This window comes from Parus major, chromosome 12 (genome assembly GCF_001522545.3).
Source record: "Parus major isolate Abel chromosome 12, Parus_major1.1, whole genome shotgun sequence".
Lineage (NCBI taxonomy): Eukaryota > Metazoa > Chordata > Aves > Passeriformes > Paridae > Parus > Parus major.
The window spans coordinates 17,256,118-17,279,460 of NC_031781.1; the positions used below are offsets into that span (position 1 = coordinate 17,256,118).

General features: G+C 41.4%; 1 protein-coding gene across 1 annotated transcript in view; it reads right to left on the minus strand.

Annotated features, from left to right (window-relative positions):
- The window catches only part of PDZRN3 (PDZ domain containing ring finger 3), a 129,580-nt gene that overhangs the window by 100,243 nt on the left and 5,994 nt on the right, over nt 1-23,343 (minus strand). Inside the window, exons 2-3 of the mRNA XM_015641206.1 lie at nt 22,828-22,914; nt 21,613-21,720 (exon numbers count right to left, since the gene is read on the minus strand). Of these exons, the coding sequence (XP_015496692.1) occupies nt 21,613-21,720; nt 22,828-22,914 (195 nt within the window). The remainder of the gene's footprint in view (nt 1-21,612; nt 21,721-22,827; nt 22,915-23,343) is intronic.

Here is a 23,343-nt window from a genome sequence, read left to right on the forward strand (position 1 = left end):
TGATGGTTACCACTCATTTTTGTCATGGAGAAGAAAGGAGCAAATTGTCCATATGCTTCTAAATAGTACTGTCAACATACTGTATTTCTAAATCAGCCTAATCCCCTTTGCTATAAATGGAAACCATGCTTTCAGTATTTCTGGTGGGAATTAGTTAACTAAGTGCTAAATCTTGCCAAACTGCATTTTATATAAAAAAGGAGCTTCGTGAATCAAAAGCTGTGTTCAGCTGCACATAAATAGGCTCCCAGAAAAACGTATGCCTTGTTATCACATCTTGATAGTCTAATACCTTCTATAAAATCCAGAAACTATTTTTTGCATCTGACAGTGTTTACAAAACGGAGCCTGAAGTCTGCCCTCCTATAGCTACTGCTGGATACAACTTCACTGATGAAAAAGAAACTGAACAGGCTTCCTGGGTATTTATCTGTCAGGTAAGCACCAAGTGTCCAATTCCAGTCCTGTTTCTGTGGGAAACAGGATGTGAGAACAAATGTAATCCAAAGTAGAATATAAATTGTCAAATACCTGTGAACTTGCATGAGGCTCAGCATCCAGTCAGGACTGTGCTTCAGAGTTTAGAACTTCTATGCAGGGACAAAACTTTGTTTATCCCAGTGTTGCCTTGTTTTATGGCTGTGGAGGCAGAGAGTACTTAAAACCAGAGGGAAATCTCAGCTGCACACAGAGCAGGTGCTGGATCAGTATTTTACTGCATTACCTGGAGCAAGGAGCAAAAGAAATGGCGAAGGAGGTTGTGTAGAATTTGTGGAATTAGGTTTTAAGAGTCTGGACAAAGTGTTCCCATTTGAGGAAGACCAAGAGGGATGCTCCTGAGAACTGGATGTGGTTGGACTGGGCACCCTGGTGTTCAGCCTTTAGATTCACTCTGGTAATTCTGGCCTGTTACACTGCAGGTACATTTATATCCCACAGGGCTTCCTGTGGATTATCAGGTGCTTGTTTTGCTTTCAGCTGGAGAGGCCCTTTAGGGGGGAGGTACCTTTTACTATCCACTTGACAGCAGTACATTTGATGGATGTGATTTAAAAAGAGGGGGAAAAAATGGAGTAAGTGCTTGGAGCTGATTGACAGCTGCAGTAAATCTAAGCCAGTCTTTGAAGAGAAATAATGAGTGGTAGGGCAGATGCAGCCCCATCCCTTCCCTCTCTGTGGAGGCATTTCATCTTATGAACAGTGCCCTGACTTTTTCATGTGCTGCTGAAAACCAAACATGTGGTTCTGCTCAATAAAAACAAGTGGGAATCGCTGTCAGATGAACCCAGATTAAAACCAGAGGAGAAATGTGACCACTCGGGTGCCGTGGCACTGCTGCCCTCCCACCCAGCACCCAATGCCTCCCTCCTTCTTCCAGCCTTTGCTGGGACACCCTGGCAGCAGGAGAGCAGGAAATGTTCCTGTAAAGGATGATGTACGATTTCCAAACACTTTGCACAAGAAGAAGTTGGTATTGATGTGATTATTTGCTGTGAAGACCATGCTATCACTGCGTGGCCTCATGCCCAGCCTTTGTAAGGGGGACACGTCCTGGCACAGCCTCTGCTCTCCTCCTTAGAAAGCAGGAGCTGAAGTTGTGCAGCTCCTCTGATAAACAAGTAACCCTGATTTAATGCAGTTTATCTCCTTTTTCACTGCTTGTTTGCCCAGGATTGTTATCCCTCCTTCTCCAGGGGTTCAGCTCACCTTCCCTGCAGGTCAGAGCTCCTCTGCCAAATCCGTTAGGTGGGAAAGCTGACTCTTCTGCAATATCCGTATTCCAGAGCCTCTGCCAGCTCCTGTGTTTTACAGGACCAAGTCCAGCAGAGTGAAACCTACACAAATCCCCCTCAGCATGGATGATTTTAAGCAGCAGATAGAGGAATCCTATGTAAAACATCAGGTGTTGTCCAGCCCAATGGCTGCAGCTTTTCCTTGGGTGCAAAGCTTTGTAAAACACATCTTGAATTTGCTGGAGCAGCTGCAGCTCTTAAATCCCACAGGAAGCTGCTTTGGGTTTCAGGATAGGGTGAGACCAGCCTCTAACAGGCTGCTGACCGTGTGAGAACAGCCCCTCACAAAATTAAGCTTTTTGTAGTAAAACCACATAAGGAGATGACTGCATTACAACCAAAAAGGCTTCAGTGCTTGAATTACTGCTTTAAACTATTTAGAAATAAATTGCTTTGTACATGTGCAGTTTATACAGATCCTAAAATAATTTATAATCCTGCATTTAGGTAGCGACCAAGATGATCAGTGTGCCAGTCCAGTGCCAGTCTGGGGGTTGATGTCACATCTGATACATTTCCTATCTGATTTCCATGAGTTGGTGATATGTAATATCCATCATGCTTTGCTGTGTTAGATCACATCTTAGAGATCTGGTGCAACATTTGTCAGCTTCTTTACTGAGCAAAGAGAAGCCCAAGGAAATGCCCTGCACTTCTGATGTTTAGCCAAACATGCCAGGCTGGTAATACTTAGCAAATGCTGCTCCAAAACCCGAGTGGAGTTGGTAGCAAATCTGATCAGAGAACTTGCTCTTCCAGAGAAACTGCAATTCCCATCTAAAAACCCCAGATCTTAGTCTTTCACCATTTACCCACAGATTTGGAATGTATTTTTTTGAGGAATAATGATATAATCTAAAAAAGTAATGAAATAACATGGCTGAACAGCCAAAGGAAGGAACATCACTGTTTTAAGAGAAAAATCCCAGGAAGAGTTGCACAGTTTTTTCTGCACAGCTTTGCTCAGAAGGAGCTGAAATCCTTTGGGTAAAAGTCTGTGGTGCTGCTCTGTGCAGCACTGCTAAAGGTTAAGTTGCTGGCTGTCAGAGCTCAGTTATCCATCACATTTCTGCTGGGGGAAGGGAGCACCAACTGCTCCTTTTCCAGCTCTGCAGCCAGACTCTCTAAACAATTTCCTGCACTGGGCTCATGTAAGAGACTAAACTGTTTCTAATACAAGGAATGTAGTTAACAACTACTGATAGACAAATACCTTTTCTTATCACTAATGGATTACAACACTTGACTGCAAAAGCAATTTAGACCTTACAAATGGCATATTCAAACCCCCAACAGCAGCTACGCAGGGAGAATTGTTGTTACAGCAGCTTTTCATTACATCTTTGAATGTTTGTACTGAAAGTTGATTGTATTTTTGTTGAAAAATCAACAATATAGCTTTTTATCCCCTGTATCTCTGAAGATGAGAGTTTCATGAGATTATTCTGTAGCTGTGGACAATATTTCATGTTTAACAGCTCATACTGACACTCAGCAGCAAAGCAGTGATGGCTCAGGAATGGTTTAATGAAAAAAATATCACTATATTTATTAAAACATCTGAGCTTAGTGTCCCAACATGATGGTAAATGTTGTGGGTAAAAGCTGCAAATGGAGATGTAAATAACTAATCCCCAAAGGCATCACAGGTAAAATGGGATTTGCCTGACATTGCTTCGCTCAGGGAATTGGGGAATAGAAACAGGAGGGAAAACTCTCCTCTTTCATGGATTACACACATGGTCAGGCAGCAGAGTTGATCCTTCCTCCTCTTCCTCTTCCTCTGCCACTTGTATTCCTGTGAATATTCAGTGTTTGTGGCTCCATGGTGAGGAACCAGAACGGTCTCTGTGTGTCCCCAGCAGTGACAGGACCCACAGGGTCTGTGGGTTCCAGGGGGATCACTGGATATAAGGACCTGTTTGTGCTCTGGGAATTTTCTGCTATTAATGAAGTCCTAGTTTTGTGTTGTTCTATACTTACCCTAATCAAAATCCTAATTACTGACAGGTTATCTCAGCCACATCAGTTTTACAGTAAATCTGTGACTGTGTCTACACAAACCAACACCTTCTAACTTAAAGCACAAACATTTTTTTTTCCACATATCTTAATTATGTGAAATTATTATCTCAATTAAGAATAATAGCTCCTAACCTACAAAGGTATATTTGGCATAAACCATGTCTCTAGAAATGTGTTATTCCAATATACTGAGCCAAAGTCATCCTGGAAGTCACGGGTTATGCTGGGGAAGGAGAAACAAAGATTTAATCTGAATTTAGTACCTCAGTTGCCTACTCAAAGACTACCTAATAGTTCTGGGTGAAATGAATTGGAAAGGTGTATCCTTTTCTAGCTACTGGCACAAGTCAAAACTCTGTTTATCAACTGTTCCTAGGCTGCAAAACATTAAGGCTGGGAATCCTGGGGGTTTGGTGGGGAGGCAAGAACATGGAGTGAGCAGAGCATCCAGGGACAGGAAGCAGAAAATCAGTGAGCAGCAATTTGTGCACAGAATCCTACCTGCTCTGGGTCTCCTCCCCTTCTACTCTGTACCCTTTAAAATTTCAGTGAGTGTGGAACACCATCACTGAGAATAACAGTGGTTTACACCTTTTTCACATTAAACAAAACAACCACCCAAGGGACAAGATAACAGAGAATATGGCCCATGGGAGAATCTATCTGAAATAATGGTTTCCTCTGAGTGTGACAATCCCTCTGAGATTGTCTGAGAGTTCTACTTTGATTCAGTGACTCTTGGATTTGTGGGGAGTCTCTGGTCTGGTTTGGATCTTGATTTTTCTGCTGCCCAGAATGAGTGTCCCAGCATGTGGGGAGTAGTTATGAGCTGCAGGTCTCAGCCTCCTCTGCATTTTGGCAGGATTCCATCACTCCCCTGCAATCCATCTTCTCCAGTATAAATACCAGCAGCTCTGGCCTGGACTATCTTTGGTTAAAGCAGCAGTGATGTGTCAGTGCTCCAGATTCTGTACATCAGCAGATCCTCACTGGGTAATGGATCAGTGTTCTGTAGACCCCCAGACACATTCCCTGAAAACACCTCATTTCCCACTGTAAAAACTCAGGTTTCAGCACAAACATCAGGCATGGCAGTGAACCCTTACCCAGCCTTTGGGGGAGGTCACTGAGGAGCCCGTTTTTTGGGAGCAGGTGCCATTTGTTGGAGCCTGCCCTGAGCTGTCACATACCTTCCCCATCTCAGAACAGCTGCCAGACTGATATAGTCCTGCCCCACCGCCCTGCAGAGCTCATGTGCCCCTCTTATCTCCCCAGGGGCTGGAGCTGCTGATACCAAATCACTAAAAATGGCAGCAGAAACAGCAATTTGGGGCTGATCTGACAGCCAGGGCTGAAGGGAAGCCACAGTCCACCCCACCCTGCATTCCTTGGACACCCAAATCTCCCTCTGGGACTCTTAGGTATACACAGAATAAATGCTTTCTCCATCTGACACTGATGCACGTTGTGCTTTTTATTTAAAGGAGTAGTGTTAATTGTTGTTAGAAACAATCAAATATAGCAAGTTATAGTTGAATATATAATTCATGGATAAACCAAAGTTTAATTCAATTGGAATTTTAAGCAGCTGTTATCCATGTCATGGATGCTTCCCATTCATCATGGAATTGCAGGTATAGTTTGTTTATTGGGTACAGAACTGCAGGAGTTCTAGCTATGGCTCAAGAAGTATTTTAGCAATCTAAGCATTTGTTTTCAAGACTTTTCTCAAAAGATTCCTATTTTTTCTCAGACTTCTTACTGTTCTCTTAGTCTCAAGGAAACTGATTTATATTTTAAGGGTGACTGAAATTCTAAAAAAGCATTCTGTTATTAATGAACATGATATTTCCCCTAATTTTCTCTCTGTTCATTTTTCTGTCACTTTTTGCTATGCCTTAATTTCACTGATTCAAATTCTCTTAGAACTGGTTAGCTAGTCTGGTCTAGCATAACCAAAAAACCCCCAAAATCAGTGTGGGTTATCTATACTTTAATATAAGCTCAGCTGGTCACACTGTAAGTGATGCCTCCCTAATCCTTCCCCTGACTAGCTCAGCATACAGTAATTTAAGTTACATGTGTCATATATTGAATTTTTAGAATTATCTATCTAAATCTTAGTCTAGACAAAGGCACTGTACCACAAGCTTCCATCTGTACCCAGGAGTAGCACTAAAACAACCTGGAGAGGATTACAATTGTGGATTTATTCCCTGCTTCAAGGGAAGTTGCTGCTTTTGTGGTTAAGTCACCCCCTGGACTAAAAGCTTGGGGTCCCAGCCCTGCCTTAGCCACGAGATTGAGTAAATTGAGCTTCTGTGAGTCAGTTCTGACAACAATTGTGATGTAACCCCTCTTGGCTTTGCCCTGCTGTATGTTTTTGAGTATTTATATTTCACTTTATTTGAGATAAGCCCTGGTGACAGTGGGGATTTGATTTCTGTGAAGGTCCCCAGGCACTACTACAGGAACAGTAATAGATGATGAGCCACAGCCTTGGATTTTGTGTGAATGTTCTGTGTTGGCTACAGGCTGAGTAGGACAGAAGGTGCCCACCCTCTCCAGTGCAGTCTGTGTGTGATGTGTGAAGCCAAAACAAGCCCCCACCTTGATGGGCAGCCCCGTTTTGTATCTGGTGAGCTGCTTCAATAAACTTAAGGGTTCTCCTGGGAGAGCTGAGTGAAGGAACAACCCCTCAGGTGCCCCGTGGCACTGACACAGAGCTGCTTCTCAGCACCTCCTCCAGGCACGAGCTGCTCTGAGCACGGGAGAAAGCCAGAAATGGAAAGAGCAAACGCTCTTTATCCCAAAGCAGCAGTTGTCAGGAATAACAAGCCACTTGTAAAACTGTCAAATATTTGATGCTTATGGAAAATACTGTTATTTACCTTCTGTTGCTCAAGACTGTTCTGCTCCATTCACCCCACTCAGTTCATTTCTCCATTTAGCACTGGCAGTAGTAACACAATTAATTTCAGCAGGCTCTTGTTATTACCAGTATTTGATCATTTTGCTTTCCTACCTCCTGCACTGGAAAAAGCAGTGTCAGTGTGACTGTGCTGACTGCAGCAGGGAAGAGCTGTAAGAGCTGAAGGTATTCCATGAGGAACTGCTGTGTGAACTATTATAAATGAGCACAACTCTTTTTTGATAAGGATTTCAGACTTGGACTCTGTGGGTTTTAGAACTGACAGTGGACACTGCAAGAAAGAACCATGAAACCTTCACATGTGACAATTTCTGATGTGTATTTGTTAAAGTATATTCTTATATTCCTGTAAGAAACAAGAATGGAGATTATTCAAACCCCTCTGACCCTGCAGGGCTGAGGGCAGCCTTAGCTCAGTTTCTGGCAGTAGTTCTGCTCTTGATGAGTCTTGGGGCTCAAATCTGGCCCCATCCAGCAGAACAATAAAAACAACAGAGCAAACCTTAAAAAATGTTACAGTCTCAGGCCATGAAAGGAATGGATATTAATTCAATGCAAGTATAAAATTTCATGTAAGAAAGACCTTGAGAAGAGTGCATATCTTTCTGGCTCGTCCAGCTCTGTCATCAGGAATCCTTTAACTGCCCAAGCTCAAGCTGAGCATTTTTAAAGTGGAAAGAATTTCATCAATGGACTGGAACAAAAATATTTTAAAGCATAAACAAGACATCTGGTCATTGTGCTGCTGTTGCACATGAGATGTTTGTTTGCTCACACACATTTTGAGGCAGAAAGAACAGAAGTCACCCTTGCCCTGACTGCTTATTAGAAAAAGCATACAGAAAATATGTGCACAACTTGCTGAAAGTCCTGTCTCACTAAATGAGAAATAATTCATGTGGCTAAAACGAGAACCTTGGAAAGACTACAACTTTTATGTACTGCAGTTTGACTCTAACCACCTGTTGCAAGGATTCAAAATAGTTGAATCCCAGGGCTCAGTGAAAGGGGTCTCTTAAAAGGGGTGTTTGAAACAACCCCAGTCCCCACCTGGAAAGGAAAGTGAGTGTGAGGCTTCACAGTGGCCTGGCAGCTGCTCCTGTGGAATTCTTCCTGTGCTGTGCATGGGGAGAAATGGCCATTTTGATTTATAACTGAAATCTTACCTTGGTTTAAGTGTGTGAAGTGAGAAATTTGCCCCTGTGCCTCTTAAAATGGATCGGGCACTTTGCTCCGTTGAACCTCCTGGCTTTTACAGGCTGATAACTGATTCTATCAGTACAAAACAGCCACTGCAGGAACATCTGTTTAACCAGAAAACCTTCAGCTCCATCTTGGAAGAAAAATCAGCTTTTCCTTCCTCCTGCAAACTTCCCTGGTGTCCCCTGCAGCTGTTCTCCCATGAAACAATGGATGGATTCACGCTCACCCCAAAAGAAGAGATCACAACCCAAATTACATCCCCTCAGGGTTACCAAGGCAAGAACACTCTCTCTTCTTGCTGGCCTGCAGCACAGGGGAGCTGCCTGTTCCACCAGCCAGGATGTGTCCACTTGGCCTCTGCACTTGTGCTCTTGGATTCCCGAGTGACTGAGATGGAGATAAATGTGTTTGGGAATAAAAGGTTTTAGCCCCCTCTAAATTCCTCCATAGTGTTCTCATGGAAGCTGAGCAGCCAGACAAACAGCAGTGAGGTGTAGCTGTTGTCTCTGGAAAATATTCTCAGGGAACTTCAAACTTCAGTTGACAGCTTTTTTTTATTTCGTTGTTATTTAAAGTTTTTCATACACTCAACTAAATGCTCTAAACTGATGGTGGTAGTGCTCTGCCTGGAGTTCAGTGGTCCACAACAATCTGTGGTTTTGCAGTCAGATTCTCCTATTTTGGGAAAAACCTATGATTTGTAGGTGAGCAGGAATCCCCAGGGATAGAGCTGCCCCTTAATCAGATGTGGAGAATGTACTGTACACAATGTCCCAAAGCAAACCAGATTATTTAAGGTTGAATGTGAATAAAGTTAGGTAAATATTTTATCCAGAAGTGAATTTTAACTTAAGATACATTTATTTGTCACTAACTGAGACTTTATAAAAATAGTTTATAAATAGTTCCTAGATAAATAGCTTGTTAAGGTCACAAAAGAATTTAAAACATCTTGCCTTGTGCTTTCTTCCCTAAAAAGCCTGTTCTGGAGAGTTGCACACTTTATTTTCTTTCCCTTCCTTATCTATTTATTTATTTTCCCTTCTTCTAACTGTAAAGTCAAGGAATTACATAAGACAACATCTGAATATGCCCAGATTTTATAACAAGTTAAGTGTATAAAATGCTATTAGCTCTGTCTAGAAAGTCTCTAAATGTCTGTCTAATGGCTTTCCCTTCAGTGGCTCCTTTTGCTTTATATTTCCCCCCATGTACAGCTATTCCCAGCACCAAAGTGTTACCAAAATGGAATCATATTTTATTGTTCCACTAATTTTCCACTAAGCTTTCCCTTATTTGTTTGTTGCTGGGCTATGGCTTTTCTCTTCTTTAGAATTTCAATTACTCCCCTCTCAGGGTAGGTGGTCTGTAACACTAAACCATCAGGCAATCAGTTTTATGCTTTCCTTTCCAGCTCCAGCTTTCTTTTCCCAAACAACAGTAGGAAATCCTCTGTCTGACACAGTACAGGATAAAGAAAAACAAAAATCAGGCCCATTTGTGATTCAGAGATATGCTCAGTGCTCTTAATGCCTAAAATGCCCCCTGTTTTGATACAACAAAATACTTTAATCCAAAGGCAATTTAAATGATGGACAAAGTAATGGTTGGGAGAGAACAACAACAATAAACTGGAGCTTTAGAACTGACCTTGATCTAGAATTTGTTGAATTTGTACATCCAAGCAAAAGAAAACTTTTAACTGTGGAGCTGAACTATAAACTTGAATAGGATAAATCCAGTTAGATCATGTCACACACAAAGATTTACATTCAGAGAAAAGTAATTTAAAATAACTTGGATGCCTGACAATAACACAAGCCTGATGTCTCTCTAAATCACAGAGTGGTAGAAGTCAGAGTGTTTCAGCTGCAGTCATTACTCCAGGTTCCAAGCCTGTATCTACTCTGCAGTTAATGACAGAAATTGAAATTTAAAATCAGGACTAGGAAATGATTGTTAACAAAATAACAGGAACATTCTGAAAAGGAAAAAAAACCCCAAAGCCTCCAATGTTTTTAGTTTTCAAACGTTAAGATAATGTTGCATTTAATTTGCTTAAAAAGGTAATATGTGCTATTTAGGCAGCAACATAAGACACTGTGGTTCACTTTCTCCTATCAAAATTCTGGTTTATTTGGAAAATAAAAGCAATTGCAAGTGTGGATAATCAGGAACTGAAGGAAGCAGAAATTGAGCTGTTTACAATTGTGTTGTTATGAAGTGGGAGATTGAACTAAAAATTGCTTTCCATAAAATCCTTCTCTAGTGTCAAATACCACAATTTGGATTCTCCAATGATGAGTTAATGTTTTAACTATCCCAAGGAAAATACATTTGTGCCTGTCATAGATCAGCAAATTTGTCATTTGTGGATTATTTTCCCATGTTTATGGACTCTGACACTGAGCAGTGCCTAAGACCCCAGTTGTTGTTTATCTAATGCATATTCTTTAATTTAGGCGAATAAGTAGCAATTTTGGATGTAGCAAAACAAATCCCCCACTTAGCCTGAACATATAAAACATGCTTAAGTTTCTCCACTGTTGATAGACACAATTTCTCCATAATTGATAGACAATTATGGGGCAGCTTTATCCCAGGGCTTTCTCTTTCTGATGCTGTAGGCTTGCACAGAACCTCCAGTAATAGTTCCAATAAATAGTTGTGAATTTACTTTTTATCCCTAGATTAGAACAGACTTTATCAATGTGGCCATCAGTTCCCATAAACTCTCTTAGTGAAATCTTTGTTGCTGAATTCAGCTAGGCAGATATCAAATTAATTGTGCTCGTTACTTCAGGTCAGCATTTGTCTTTCCATTTTTAGCAACTTTTAAAACACCATCCTACTCTCCCTGGCCACCCAGTTCCATTTCCTTGGAGAAAGGCCTTGAAATGTTGTGGTTTGCAGTTAACAAAGTGATTAACACATGAAGGCTAGATACAAACAAAGGCATTTATTCTTTCAGCATGTTTCACTTACACACTTAATTTCCCAGTCGTTTTTCCCCCTGTGGAAGATGCTGCACATCACCTGATTGCCTCGGAATATGAATGACTGGGGCTGATTATGAGCCTGGTGGCAAAAAGCGGTCAGGACCTTTCCCAAGACCTCCATTTATAGCCTTTATTTGCATTTTCCTACAAGGAAAAGCAAATTCTACCATGGTTTATCGCTCCAGTGACAACTCCCTTGAAGCAGCCATGATAATTGCATTTTTTCCTGAAACAGCAGGAAAACACTTCCTAAGCAGTTCAAAGCTTTTGGGCTTAGTTTTTCTCCAAATGTTTTCTAAAGGAGGGGAATTTAGTCCTTGCAACCAGACAAACAAGAGCTAAGCACCAGTTTCTGTATCTTGTTCATACTGAAGAGCACCTCAGGCAAGGGGATAAACAAAAGGAGAGCAAGTTATGTTTAGTTATTTAGTTATTTTTAGTTATTTAGGACCAAAGGGACAGAGTCAGTGACAACTGTATCATCTTTGTTCTGACTGTGGCTTTGTTCTGTAAATCTATTCAAATTGTAACACAGCACCTAAAACAAACAGAAAATTTAAGTGAGGGGCTAATAGAGTTTCACTCCAGTCTGGAGGGCTTTTCTTTTAGATTATGCACAAAATTAATTTCATCCCAAAAGAAACTTCACAGCATCTCCTCAGCCTCCCAACTCCAACAAAGAAGTTTGCTTGGGAAAAAAGTGCTGCACAGAAAAGGGTTTATTTGTTCTTAGGTTTTGATGAAGATGATAAACTTGGGATGTTTTTGCTAAAGGAAATACAATTAGGCAGAAAGCAATGGTTCATCTCCATATGTCACACATCTAGGAGATTTTCAGTTTCCAATTCCCATCCCCTCTGTCTGCAGATCAGGTTAGGTACTCAGGGATTTCCAAATCTGGTCTGAGCCAGCATTCTGTGTCCAGTTCACATCTGGAGTGGCCATGGAAGCCTTGCTCTTCCCACCATGATCTTGTCCTTAGCAAACCACAATGTTTCTCCATCCAAACCCATGCTCCCAGAAATACAGGCCCTGAAATCCTCACAGTTGCAGCCCCAGAATATTTTGATTTTGTCCACGACATGGTTTTCTTATTTATAAGCAGTAATAGAGCTTGAGTTAGCAAAAATACAAATAATCACCTTATTCACTTAACTCATGAAAGCTCTGCCCAGAGCCCCTCACCATTCTCTGACAGATTTTGGGCTTCAGAAAAGAGGTTTGTTAAAAGAAAGGAGAAAAAATATTTCTGTTTAGAAATTAAGTTAGAGGAAAACACTTTGGAGAAGGCTGCAAGGGTGGAGATCAGATGATCTTTGTGTGTTTCTTTAGGAGGAAAAAGGAGTTATGCAATTCCAAGCAGTCATGTGGTATGGCAGCTGCTAAAGTTACTGCTAATTTTTATTAGAGCTGGCCAGAGCCAGAAAAAGGTCTGCTTTATAAGCAAGACCTTTTAAGAAGTAAACAAAATCTTCCTGAGCTGGGAGGCCTGCAGAACTGAGAGAAGAAAAAAATAGCACTAAAATGTTCTTTTTTGTTTTTTTTTCTTCCCCCACCTTCAAATGATTCAGGAAATATTTTCACTCTCCCTTCCTGTTGCTGGTTTCTTTCTCATATTCATCCAATCAATCAAACAGCTGTACAATATTTACCAGTTTTCAGCTCTGATTCCTGCTCAGCCCAAAGGATTATTCACCTGCAGAATGTGGGGGAGCTTTTATTCACCCAAGGCAGGCTCTGGGGCCAGGCTCTGGCTGACCCTGCTGGGAGCAAGGGGCTGGATTAGCTGCTCTCCAGAGGTTCTCTCCAGCCTCAGCCATGCCATGATCCTTGGAAACACCCTGTGATTTTACTCTCTTTGATAAAATTGGGGATGGGATTCCTGTTCTCCCAACAGTCTTGTGGTATTTTCCAGGACTGAGCACCTGTGGCTCCTGTCTTTGAAAATCTGTGCTGGAATTAAACTGGATCCTGAGCCAGGCTCCATCCCCAAACCTTCTCCCTTTTGTGACCTTCAAAGTCATGTGGATGATGGCAAAAAAAAGAAAATAAAGATAAAATTCACCACACTGAAGAGACCAGACACAGCTCTTCACATGTCATCTAATCTCTGTCCAAACAGGATTAATTTTGTACTGCTGCTAAATGGAGCACATAATGAAGCTGTGGATACCCCTCTGGGGCTGTGGGTGATAACTGTGCCAGTGGGAAAGGGGAGAGAGGAAATGCTGCTGCAGGGATGCTGAGATCCACAGGTCCAGTCCTACAATAAGGGGTCTATAAATTAGTGGGTTTTTTTTTAAAAAAAAGAGTATTTTAACACCAGGCTTAATTAGACTATGAAAAAGGGACTTGCACTAATGAAAGATACTCTGCCTCTTTTGCCACCTGCTTCACACAGCTGAAGCACATTTAATGCATAATTTAAGCTGGAGATAGACACCTGCACCATTTGCTCTTCTTAGGAGCAGGAATCTCCTGGTCCATCCCAAAAGGGATGGGATCTGTCTCCACCATTTACTGCTCAGCCCTTCTGCACCACTCCTGCACCCTAGAGGCCCAACTTTCCTTTGTGTATGTAATATATTCCCCCACACAACTTGTAAAACCCAAATTCCCTTCTCAGAGATATAAGACTTTACAGGTAGAAGCTTCTCTAAAGATGACACACCTTTATATGAAAGCTAACATAACACAAATTTACTTTGGATATGAAAAATGCATAATAAAAGTCTTAAAAGGAAAATACTGTTTTCATTTAAAAGCCTCAGTGGCGAAGCGAAATTTTTCAACAGCTATTATTGTCAGCCCAGTCCCATTTGTATTTATAAAAACTTTACAAGTCCTGTACTTGCACTTTGTAGTGGAACATAAAGTAGTCAGGTTACATTGTTTTGAAATTTATCAATACATGCAGAAAGTAAAGCAGCAGTCAACAATGTTGGAACTAAATCCCCAATGTTGCTAAGTTGTCACCGTTCAGTGTTTAAAGCCCAGAACTGCAGTTAATTGTGGAAAATTTTTCATAGTGTAAAGAATTAATTAATTAGAATAATCCTTGTGTATGAATCCAAAGCCATAATTGCCATACCATTTACTAGAGTACATTTGATAAACTTCTAGCGAGCTCTCTCCTTTTCCAGGTTTTCCTGTCTGGAGTGTTTCTTGTCCTACCATGCCCTCACTTCTGACAACTTTGCTAAAACAAATAAAAACCACCACATCAAGTACTGGAATAGATTTTGTTTAGTATTAAACACCTTATTTGTCATTAAAACTAACAAGACCACCAGGGAGGAGAGACTTCATTTTGTACTTCTCACTAGAACAGCACCACACTCTTGTTCTGAAGAAAATTCCCTCCACCAACATCAACCAGGGTCGAGCTGCAGAATCAGGATTTGGGATCCCCAGGCAGATTCAATCATTCTCCCACACTTGGCATTTCTCACGTTCCCTGAACAAATTCCAGTTTTTAATTCCAAATGAAGAGTTATGCAAATGTGACTCAAGTGCCTTTGGATAGTGCTGGTCTGAGCTTGCTCCTTTTGTCAGTTAATTTGCACTTACTTCATGCATATCTTTAACCCAATTGGCATGGTAATGTGCCACATATGTACTAAATTAAGGATGATTGTGCCTGATTGCCCAATTATGATACCAAATGTGTGAAAATAGTTGATAGGACATTCTGTGTGTTTTCTCTAAAAAAGACTCCGAACATTCAAAAATCTAAAAATAGAACCTAACAGCTAATCATAATGGTTTGGCTTGAAATGTGGAAAACTAATGAGATGATTTAAAATGCAAGGAATTGTACCACAAATGAAAAGATTAAATTGTCCCATTGTTATATGCTGTATGAGCAGCCTTTAAAATGGCCCAGCATTTGTTGGAGCCTGCCACGTTTCTCTCTGATGAGCTACAGAGGATGAACCAGCTATTTTTCACTTCTTTGATAGAGTAATAATTCCTAACCCCAAATTCTAGATTTATCTAGGTGGTTTGTATTTTGAATTCATCACAAACTGTCCCAGGTCCCCAGCAAGGGCTGATCTGCAGCCACCAGGTGCCACACCAGGTTGGGAACAAGCTCCACCAGTGCTGGGAGAAGGGAACAATCCTTTCTGTGCCTCTCACAAGGCAGGAACCCACCAAGAGCTGCATTATCCAGGCAATTAGCAGGGATTGGTTTAGCAGAAAATGGTAAACACAGCTGAGGGAGGACGGATGAGGGAATTCATGAGCTCTGGGATCAGCACAACAGGAATCAGTGGAGTGAGTCCCTGACTTCATGTGAGATTTGACTGGAAATCATCAAAGCACTTTGCATTTCCTCTCCAATCTTGTTCTTTGTGGCCCTAAACAAGTTAACCACACCAAAGAAAAACAACATTTGCTAAATAATCTGTGACTTTCACCGTGTTTTGAAGCATGGTATCAGTAGGACTTTTCTCCCAAAAAAGAAGGCTTTTTCCAGCCTTACAGTAATGAAAAGTTTGAGGCAAGACGATCCAAGCTGGAAAGCAAATTCCTCATAATTGATTCTCCTTTTTCTCAAGAGCAATTTCCTGTTTAACTGCAATTCCAACACAAACATGAGCAACATTATTTAACTTCTCTGCAAGGACTGTGGATGCTCCATCCCAGAAAAGTCATTCCTCCCAAATCCAGCAGTGGCAATTCTTTCCCTGATTTGTGCACAGTTGTCATGGTCCCCATCCCGAGAGCACCAAGGGTTTTATAGGAGAGATTTCATGCTGGCTAAAGACTGAAATGGTTGTTTTCAAACAGACTCTGTGAGCAGGGAAAGCAGGAGTGGAGGGAAGTGCAGGGGAGAAAGGACACCACACCATAATCCTATTAATTTAATTTGTGTTACACATAAGGGATCTATTCCTGAGTTTAAGAGAGCTTTCTTTGGATAATTTAGTTACCTCTTATTCATTCAACACACCCTTGAGAACAATATTCTAAGCTTCCACAGATTCAAAATGCCCACATTTTGCTTAGGGTCAGCATGATGTGGACTTCTATTAAAAAGAAGAAATAATAAGATGGTGTGGAAATTGGAGGGGAACCCACAAAGGACCATTTTCAAAAGTTACAGCATGAAATGTACTTATAACTTGAGCTCTGCAGCCTGCAGGACAGAGAGTGTTGGTCTGTAATATTTGAAACAATATTGCTTTTTTTTATTTGCAACACTCATATTTTCATTCCATCCAATTCATTTTTCTGGTTTTGTTTGTGGGAAGAACAATACTACAGTATTTAGTGTAGAAATCCTGTTGTACCTCTTTGGTTCATTCTCTGGCTCATCCCCCTGCTTTCCCCACCTCGCTGCCACAACTCAGCCTGTAGTGCTGGTATGAAATCAGGGAAATAAATTTATGAGAGGAAAAAATGCAGCGATAACCAAGGCCGCCTGTTTTCATTTACATTTTCCTCTTTGGCTTGTTATTATCACTCCCTTTCGACCGAGCTGCAGGATCTATGTTCCAGCACAGGCACGATGCTGCTTTGTGAGACACCATCAAGAGATATGGACAAAGGCTTTGGAAAGTTTTCTGGGAGCATAAACTCCAGAAAGAGCTGACTCTGCTGGAGCTGCACTCGCTGCCCCGCCGTGTCCCTTCCCCACAAATGCTCCCATGCGCTTGCGTGTCCTGGCAGGAACTGCAACAGCCAATTTTAAGTCACTGTCTGAAAATGTTTTCTTCTAGAAAATTAATTCCTGAGAGTACGGAGCTGCACAGTAAATCTTGTTTGCAGAGCTGAATTTTCCATTCACGACAATTCTGTTTAATCTACAGCCTTGTCAGAGTTCAGCTGGCACCCAGTGTCCTGCAAGGAGCTGCAGGCTTAGGATTATCCTGCTAAAGCTGGCATCGTTTCAAAAAGTGCTCTCCAGCAAATCAGAAATTGAAGGCGGTGTTCAGACAGTGATGTTATTGACTGATTATTTGTGGAAGCTGCCTGTGAGCGGTGATAGGTGAGCAGGGCACCCAGGGCAGCACAGGCGTGCACTGACAGTGCAGCCAGACGGGCAATACACTGAGCCCTTTCAGCCACAGGCTCAGCCTGCTGGAAAAACGAGACCCATCACGCACCACCAGACCACAAGGAATGTTTCTTCTTTTATTCATTCACTCACTCTTCAAGCCATCCTTGCCTGGCTTCGTGTCACTGGCGGGGAGAGGTTCACTGTGCTCTGCCAGGGTGTCCTGTCCTGCCGTTCCTCTGCGGCTGATGGATTTCTGTGCGCTGATGTGGCTTTTCAGAGGCTGTGCTGTGAACACAGCTACCAAATTAATCTCCCTGAAATCCACCTAACCCCCTCCTGTGAGCAGAAAGTGGCTCTGCCAAAACACGGCGCTTTCTACAGGGTGAACAGGGAGCCGGCAGCAAACGGCAAATTTTGTTTGTACATCCACAAGATTTGCTAAAAAGTTTCATTGTTCTGGTGTGTAATCTGTGAAGAAATGCACGTCCTGGAAAAGCAGCCTGTAATTTGTAGCACATGAGTGTGCTTTGGGGAAAATCAATCAAATGAACTAAGACGTGTTCTCAACTCCTAAACTAATGATCCTTCCTGTGAGCAGCATGAAACACCGGGCGAGTCCCAGATGGCATAAATCCTCCAGGTTTCAGCAGGGCTGTGACAGTTTATACTGCCTCAACAGTACCCTAATTGTGCTGCAAACTTTTTAAGGTGGCGAGTAGTCAGCCTTTTCAAAAGCCTCCTTCTTCCCAAGCAGTCCCAGAGCCAAACAAACAAGTTTACTGGTTAGTGAGAAGAGAATGCCAGGTTTAATTTATAATCTTTCAGGGTTGATGTGCTTAAAAATAAAAACTCTGAAAATCTGATTTTGTCTTAAGAAATGCCAAGCAGCTGTGTAGAGGCATTCAGGGCTGGGACCTGAACCAACTTCTGTTGAGAGAGGAAATTAGGACCATTTTGTTACCCTGACAAAAATGAAATCTATGAGAACAGTAATTCCTTTGCAGGAAAAAAAAAATCAATAGTTTCAGCATGTTTTTAACGCGGCAATTTGCTATGGAACATCTTAACAATACCTCAGTAAATCACCAGCTGAAATCAGCTGCTGGCTTTGAAGGTACAAGCACAGAACTGCATGAAAAATGTAGAGGAAAGCAGAGGAAATCTCCCAGAATCGTGACTTCCTCACTCCTAAAGTCACTGTGAAAGATCTGAGAACAGATACGGGTAAGAAGCTTTGGTTTACATAGAGAAGTTACAAAAACACCAAAATCCAAATCTTTAACCCTAATCTGTTAAGAACTTCTAGGGCTTCCTTCCCTCTGTGCCTCAGATTACCCATTTACAGAGTAAGGATATTATTAAACTGTGAGGGGAAATTATTAAGCAGTTAATACCCAGAACATGATCTTCATAGTCCCATGTAAGCACTAAATATCATTATTCAACAGATTCCATAAGACAAAATACAAGAAAAAGGTCATTTCTCTGTATTTCTTACATGCTGTTCTGATGACTGAGTAGTACAGACCATGCAACATTCATCTTGATTTTTGTCATTTAGCAGTAGCAACATAGACCTCACAGTGCCATTACTTATTTCAAAGATATGAAAAGGGCCAAAAAATTGCTTTTAAAGAAAATTCAAGCCAATTCTTAAACCTGGTTAACTTCGCATTTAACCTTCTGAAAAATGCAGAACAGGAAATCTAAATTACATAAGGAAAATGTGTTTAAAAATTATCTCTGACATAATTCCAAGGTTATCTCTGGATCAGATTGTCAGGGGATAGAATTTGCAAGCAAACAGCAATAAAGCAATGCTTCTGCTATCAGCCCTGAACAGTACCCTGATGTGTCTGTATTTCACTCTGCCTAATTCCTGCTCAGTAATTAGAAATGTTGTGGCAGTTCTGAAAACAAGAAGTGACACTCTTATTTCATATGTGCTCCAAAACACATCCATCAGAAGATCTGCAGCAAAGAAACATTTTCCAAAAGGCAATCAAATGATTCATGTTTTACTTCATTGTAAATTCTCTGTGATGGATGCTGGAATTAATTAGGGAGATGTTATGCTCAGCATCCTATACTGGAATGAGAATTCATTGTGGAAGAGTCTATTTAGAATCATGCTGATGATTCATAAAACCTTAATATTGAATGAACAAGCTAGAGAAGTTCTAGGTAGCTGAATTCAGTTCTAGAGAAGTTGCCATCTTTCCTCGTCACTTTTTATGCCTTTGAAAGCAAATGTGACCTGCTAGGATGCTCTGCTCTGTGCCAAGTCCTCCAGCTGTGTTCTGCTAGTTATAACTACATCTGTAAATCATTTCTGAGTCAAACTCCCAAATCAAAACTTTGACAGTGTGAAGGTTATAAAAAACCTTTCCTCTAGAAGGACACCACCACTGGCCATTATTAATTCTCATCTAGATAGTTTACAGGTCATTCAATTATCTAAGATAATTAGAAATTAGGATGATAAAGCTCACTTAGATGCCTTGATGCAGGAGGTATCTCATTTTTCCTTATCCAGAGCAAGGTTAGAGAAAATGTGCTAAATATAAACTCCACAGGAAGGAGAATACACGATGAAAAAGCTGCTCTCAGGAGCTAGTGTCCACAGTATCTGTATTCTGAGGGTTCTCTTTTAGAGCACTCCAGTCTAGTGCTGTGAACTGGATGCCTGTAGTGGCTTGGCTGCATGAAACAAATTAATTTATCTAAAGAAGAATTCAATTAGCACTCTTGGAGACTGCTCCACAATGGGAACCAAACCACATTAGCTGGGCACCACTCAAGGACACTCCTGATCCAGAGTGAGATGCTGGTCTGGAGGCACCCAAAGCCAACCCTTGGCAAACAGTGTGCTCCATTTTCATCAGCATTTTGTGTATATTTAGAGGTGAGAAGAGTGAATATGACAATGAGTTTGTGGTCAGCACAACAAGAGCTGTCAACACATGTCAGCCCCATGTCAACACATTGGTTCCTGCTACCCTTGGTGTGTTATTAATCCAACAAATCTGGGCTTTTCTCTTCTCTGAAAATGCAGCTTGAGCTGTGCAAAGGCTCTGCACAAGCACAGCCGTGGCTCTGCTCAGGGAGGGGACATGGCAGGAAAGCTCAGCCTGTCCCTTGTGTCCCTCTCAGCTCCTCTGGACACAGAGTGGGACTCGCTCCTCAGCCTGGACTAAGCTTGGGGAGCAGTAAGGAAGGAGCAAAACTAAACCAGAAGGAAAGAGATCCCTTGCAAGAGAGCAGATGGTGTAGAGCCCGTGGAGGTTGGATGTCCTTGTCCCCTCCACTGCGAGCCAGGGTCACTTCCACAACTGTGACAGGGCTGGTGCTCACTGAGCCTGAACCTCAGCACAGGACATTTCCTAACCCTGCAGTATTTGATCTCCCAGAGTTTTGGTTTTCATAGGGATGTTTGGTTTCTGGGACTGTGCACTACTTCAGAAACGGATGTCAGCTTTCCAAGGAGGCTGTGGGGAAATTCAGGCTTATGGGAAACCTTTCAGTTCAAACAAAATCGCAGAGTTCTCACAAAACCGTCCAGACCTTTTCTCAAATGTTACATCACACACAGAGTCTGAGCAACTCTGGATCATTTCACAGCTCAGCTTCTTATCTTTTTATAGTTCTGCTACTGGGGCTCCATTCTTTCCCATATGAAGAAACTTAATTAATATTTTATACCCTTACTAAATGGTGAATACAATTTGCCATAACAGTACAGAAAAAGGCAAATACAGTTTGTCCCCTGCCAACAGAAAATCCTTAACAGCTGTTTATTGCTCATTTGCAAAACATAAGAGCAATGGAATTCCATTACTTAGAGAAACTGGCTGTTCCATGATATCCTTGGCAACAAACACCGAACTTATCTTTTTGAACAATAGACTCTCAAAGTTTCTCCAGCCTACAAAAATAAGACAGTGAGGAAGACTTTTTCTGAACTGCAAAATCCCAAACAATGGGAACTGACTCACCGTCAGCTGCATTTTGTTTCATGAAAATGAACTTTTTTCTCGTTCTCCCCCCCAAAAAAAGAAATTGGCTTGCTGCAAATTTAGAAGAAAGTTTCATGCAACCATCTCCTTCACAGGAAGAGCTTTTTATTGAGGTCAAGACTTTGGCAAAATGAGAAGAAATTCAGACTGCAATCTAAGTAATGTAAGAACTCACAAACAACATTAAAGGAGTTACTTAAGTTTATGATAAACCATAGAGAAAAATCACAGAGAAGATTTCTCTTCTTTCAGGAATTTCCCCTGACCGTTCAAAACTTAAATACCAAGAAAAATAACGTTGTGCTTTACACCACAGATATTTCACATATGGTTTTAACTAAATAACTTCCAAGTTTCCAACAGCTTAAAAAAGAACTATCTATGGCATACCAAAGAGATGCAAACTCCTCAGGAAGTCAGGACACGCACATACCATCCATAATCTGGTTTCTATATTTAGGGAAGGACTATACCTAAAGCCCTGGAGGTCAGCAGTGAATCAAGCCCAGCATATTTTCACAGACAGATCTTCTCGACAGTGTTTACCACGGTCCACTTCTCCCAAACCCACAGCAAACGTGCCATGTGAAGACCTGAGCTGGAGCTTGCACTATTAAAAGGCAGTGTATTTTCATACCTCAATAATCCTGTCGTGGATTTGCAGCCCTCCTTCCTTAGCAGCAGGCCCAGTGTCAACTATTTTCGACACAAAGATTCCTTCGCTCGATGACCCATCCTGATTGTCCTTCAAGGATGAAAAGGAAAACACATTATTGTCCCTCTCATCTGCCCTCAGCTGAAGCTTGTCCATGTCACAACAGAGCACGTAATTTGAGAGAAATATTCTTACTGATGTCTTAATATGGAATTGCTTCATGCTAATGAGGACATCTGATACTCCAATTTTGACAGATTAAGCAACCAGGGTTGGACTTCCATTAGGTAAACTAGTTGCTTGATAATCATTTTCCTCTGACTTAGGCCAGCTCAGGAGTAATTGTCATTACAATTATTCTCACAGCAAAATCCAGTGAGACACGGCCTGCTTGTACATCAAACGTAAGACAACAGTGCAATTTTCATTTTTAGTTGCACAGCTTTTCCTCTGGGGATTTGAAAATATACCCATGAAAACCCCTTACACCTAACGAGGTATTTTCATATTCCTGTGTATTGTGCTTCTACCAGTGCAGAGCAATGCCTCAGAAAGTTGAAAAACTCTAAAGAAAGAATAACTTTCAAGTGAATTCACTAGGAATAAATCATGATTAACGTCAAATTTCTGAGCAGCCAAGAAGTAGTTCTGAATACTTTCTAAATTACTAGGACAAGGTATAATCCACTCCTTGATGTAATTAAAGTCATATGCAGCAGCTCCAGTCAATAAGCATCCCTAAAAAATACATTAGTGAGTGTGTGGTGCAGGAAACATCTGCTGAAGTCACAGAATTCCAAACCAGGCTGTTCAAGTTCCACCCCTTCACCTGCACAGAGGGCTGCTGGATCTCTGATGGAAAGCAGAGTGAATATTTGTATTTTTTTTAATGAAAGGGGATAAAGTTGTGGCTCTCAACCCACAAACTTCACAGCAGTATGGCCTGAGAAGGAGACACCATGGGCTTTATCATTTTGGGAGTGGCACTGCACCAGGATGTGAGGATATACAAGAATAAACAGGCATTGAGAGAAAAGGCAGTGTAGTTAATAGACATCCATACAACCTCAAAGGAAGAACTGCTCTGAAGGAATCCCAAGAGGACCAAATGCTTGTCAGCAACATTTTTCCTCTAAGTGTTGACCTACATGCTTTTCCCAACTGGAAAGGGCAAACATATTTTAACAATTAACATACCACGCATGGCCGGCCACCAATAATATTAAATCCAAGAGATCCAGAGTCCCGATGAAGGACCAGAGTCAGTGCTTTAGTTTCTTCACCCTAAAAAGAACAGATAAACACATTTAAAACATTGTGTGTGGGGGGTAAAACAGGACAGGTAACACTCCTACCCAGGTTTTTTGTTGGGTTGGTTTCTTTTATTTTTTTATTTTTTTTTTATCCCCTTGTAGTTTAGAGACAAATGTTTGGAATAACTTTGCAGCTCCCAGTGGCTGCTCCAGCCACCCCACTGAGCTCCAGCAGCAGAACCTCCCCTAAGATTTATGTGTCTTTTTTATTGAGATCTACAGTGAGACACTTAACAGCAACAGAAGGGGTTTATATGTAATGCTGGTTCCTGCAACTACTTGACCCAGTCATATGTGATGTGTTATGTAAAATACTCCACACTTCCAGTAGTCAAACTCTTTGACTTTTCCAGTGCTTGGGGGTGACTGAATCTTAGGACTGGATCCTTGCAGTGCCTCT